General features: G+C 39.8%; 1 protein-coding gene across 1 annotated transcript in view; it reads right to left on the bottom strand.

Moving 5' to 3' along the window:
- The window catches only part of LOC108797019 (vesicular glutamate transporter 1), a 158,476-nt gene extending 156,260 nt beyond the window's left edge, over positions 1–2,216 (bottom strand). The window contains exon 1 of the mRNA XM_018568583.1: positions 2,029–2,216. Within this exon, the coding sequence (XP_018424085.1) occupies positions 2,029–2,090 (62 nt within the window). The 5' untranslated portion in view covers positions 2,091–2,216. The remainder of the gene's footprint in view (positions 1–2,028) is intronic.
- Between the last annotated feature and the right edge of the window lie 675 nt (positions 2,217–2,891).

Here is a 2,891-nt window from a genome sequence, read left to right as displayed (position 1 = left end):
TATAATGTGAATATTAAACCCGACCAACCATTTTGTCATTGCATGTTATCTGGTGCTAACACAGATGATGGTCAGAGTAATCACATCAAGATTTCGGCAACAACATTCCTCACTGTTATATTGTATTTGTTGGTATAAAGCAAAGCCATGGAAGTAATAGAACCCTGTCCATAGTCAGGTAGAATCCAGCTTTATTGTTTTGCCGGGGGCGTGGCTAGATATGGTCAATCTACTACACCTTGTGATCAGTCATCTTCCTGATTCAGCAATCAATGAGAGAAGGTTATGCACAAGGTGACATTGAGAAGACGGAGAATTCCGGCAGAACATGTCCGACAGACCTCAATATAGTAGTAGTAGTACTGGTAGTAGTAGTAGTAGTAGTAGTAGTGGTGGTAGTTGTAGTAGTACAGAGAGTTAAACTATATGGTCATGGGGAGATATTGAAGAGGGTAAGATAACTGAAAAATAGAGAGCTATATAACAGACATTAGTAGATAGAAGAGAGAAGAGCATAGATCGTAATATTCAGTTGATAATGCAGGTCACATTTGAGAGAGATAAAAATGGAGAATTAAATAACAGATAGATAGATAGATAGATAGATAGATAGATAGATAGATAGATAGATAGATAGATAGGTATAAATAGATAAATGATAAGCTGGCCATACACCTTACAATTTATCTGCAGATTTTCTGTGGTCAGATGGAAAAGGTGCAACAGATTCCTCCATCTACACTTAATTGTGAGGATGGAGTAATCTCCACCTGGGCCAATCTGTTGCACTTTTTCCATCTGACCACAGAAAATCTGCAGATAATTGTAAGGTGTATGGGCACAGATAGATAGATAGATAGATAGATAGATAGATAGATAGATAGATAGATAGATAGAACATTTTTAGAGAGATGATTAAGTGCAATTTTTAGATTTAATTGATCCTATTTTTTGCCCCCACACCCCATACATAACATTGTCTGTGCAATATCTGTGTCCTCCTGCATGTGAGGTCTCGAATTACGGATATAAAAGCCCCTCCATCAAATTATCCCTAACCTCAGTGCGGGATTACAGGATAATATACTTTGCAGGCCATCAACGTAATCACTCCTCCCAGCATTTCACCCTGCTAAACCCATAAGCACATTACGGTCCTCTCTGCCCACTCACAAGACTGGACATAAATTAATCAAGGAGAAAAAGGAATAAAAAACGCTATGGACTGTGAATGGAAAAGCCGCTTTGATTTTGCTCGGATTATGGTTCTAGGAGGAAATGAATGAATGGATGGCAGCATTAAGGGGAGATGTTTCCACCAGCACTGGTTTCCTGTGCATAACCCTTGGGGTTACCTTGCCGCACACAGGGGCATTAAACACCATTGATGAATTACACAATTAGATTTTCATTACATTCTGACCTACAGACATAAATCGAGATTTCTATAAAATAAACAATAAACCGCCTGTACCAGCCGAATAGATTCAGTTACATTGGTTTATTATGCAGAGTTAACAGATTTAGAACAATAGGGGGGACAGGAAGCTGTGTTAAACAACCCAATGAAACGATTTACAAATATACTACGATTTTAGCTATAGTGTTTACAATCAGAAAGCATTAAATGCACAATAGATATAGCTTTCCAAAATGTAATTGATAATTCCATCTTTTGCATAGTACAGTTAGGTACTGCTGTATTTTCTATTGAAAAAAATAAGACAAAGCCTTAGACCAGAGCTTATTCTTATTTTATTTCCAAGACATGTACAAGGATGTAGAAGTCCTAACCAAATCTGCTTATGTATTGTAGGTATTGTATGTGAGTTTGGCTTTGCTTCTGTCTATGAACCAGTTGAAATAAAGCATGTAAAACGAAACACCCTTCTTTGGCAGATGGAATAGGTTGGGTCACCTCTAAATGTATAAAATAATACAATTGAGAGCTTATAATCTAGTAGGAGGGGATTGATAATGACATATCTGGGGATATACATGTATACATTTTTACCAAACATTTCTTACCTGTGCAGACGGCCTAAGGTATTCCCAGCCAATTTCTTGAATTCCTCTTTCCTAAACTCCATGGTGATCCTAATCTGGAGTCGTCCAAGTCCTAATTCTGAGCTTTTAGGAAAAAGTTCTCATTACGACATTTAAGATATGTGTTAAAAAAAAAGACCTTTGCGGTTTATCTAGGTGTTTTCCTTCTTTCTAATCTTGACACATTAAGCTCCCGATTAAAAGAAATCAAAAAAGCTGTCTAAGGTTTGGCCTTAAGACAGACAGGCATAAGTAGACATGCGCTTATGTAGTAACGAGGAGAGCCATAGGAGTGAGAAGAGGATAGATCAGGCTGTGCTATGCACTATAATATCCAATAAATCTTCTTCTTTCTTGCGTGGGACGGCCATGAACAAGAGTGGAAAATCTCTGTAGTCAGTGTTAGCTGGAAGCTCTTGTTGGGAGAGATGCTGGACGCGGGCGTTGGAAGCCCATTAGGCTGGACTTTGCTTCAGCACCACGGACAGCGCCAAGTGGCGTCACTCCGTTTAATGGAATCCTGCAGTCTCAGCACCAACTTCAAAGGGACAGCCTGAAAGTCTTTGTAGTTGGAGTCATTGACACCTAGGCAGCTATTGGCCCCATCATGCAATTCTGTACACCCAGAGCCTGCAAGTGTAGAGGATGAGTTCCCTGCAACACGATCAGCTGCAGCCGCCTTACCCCCACCTCTTCCTCCCAGCTAACAGCACCATACACAGCTCCACTTCAATTGCTATATTTGGAGAAGGATTAGAAGACGTTTTCCTGCTTGTCCCAGATGAATTCTAGTGTGGGAGGGGGTGAGGAACTTTGGGAGGGGGTGATGTAGAAGCAGGAGACAT

The sequence above is a fragment of the Nanorana parkeri genome, unplaced genomic scaffold (genome assembly GCF_000935625.1).
Source record: "Nanorana parkeri isolate BGI_ZX_2015 unplaced genomic scaffold, ASM93562v1 scaffold1213, whole genome shotgun sequence".
NCBI lineage: Eukaryota > Metazoa > Chordata > Amphibia > Anura > Dicroglossidae > Nanorana > Nanorana parkeri.
The sequence above is the reverse complement of the archived record's forward strand: the minus strand, read 5'-3'. Positions and strand labels throughout refer to the sequence as shown.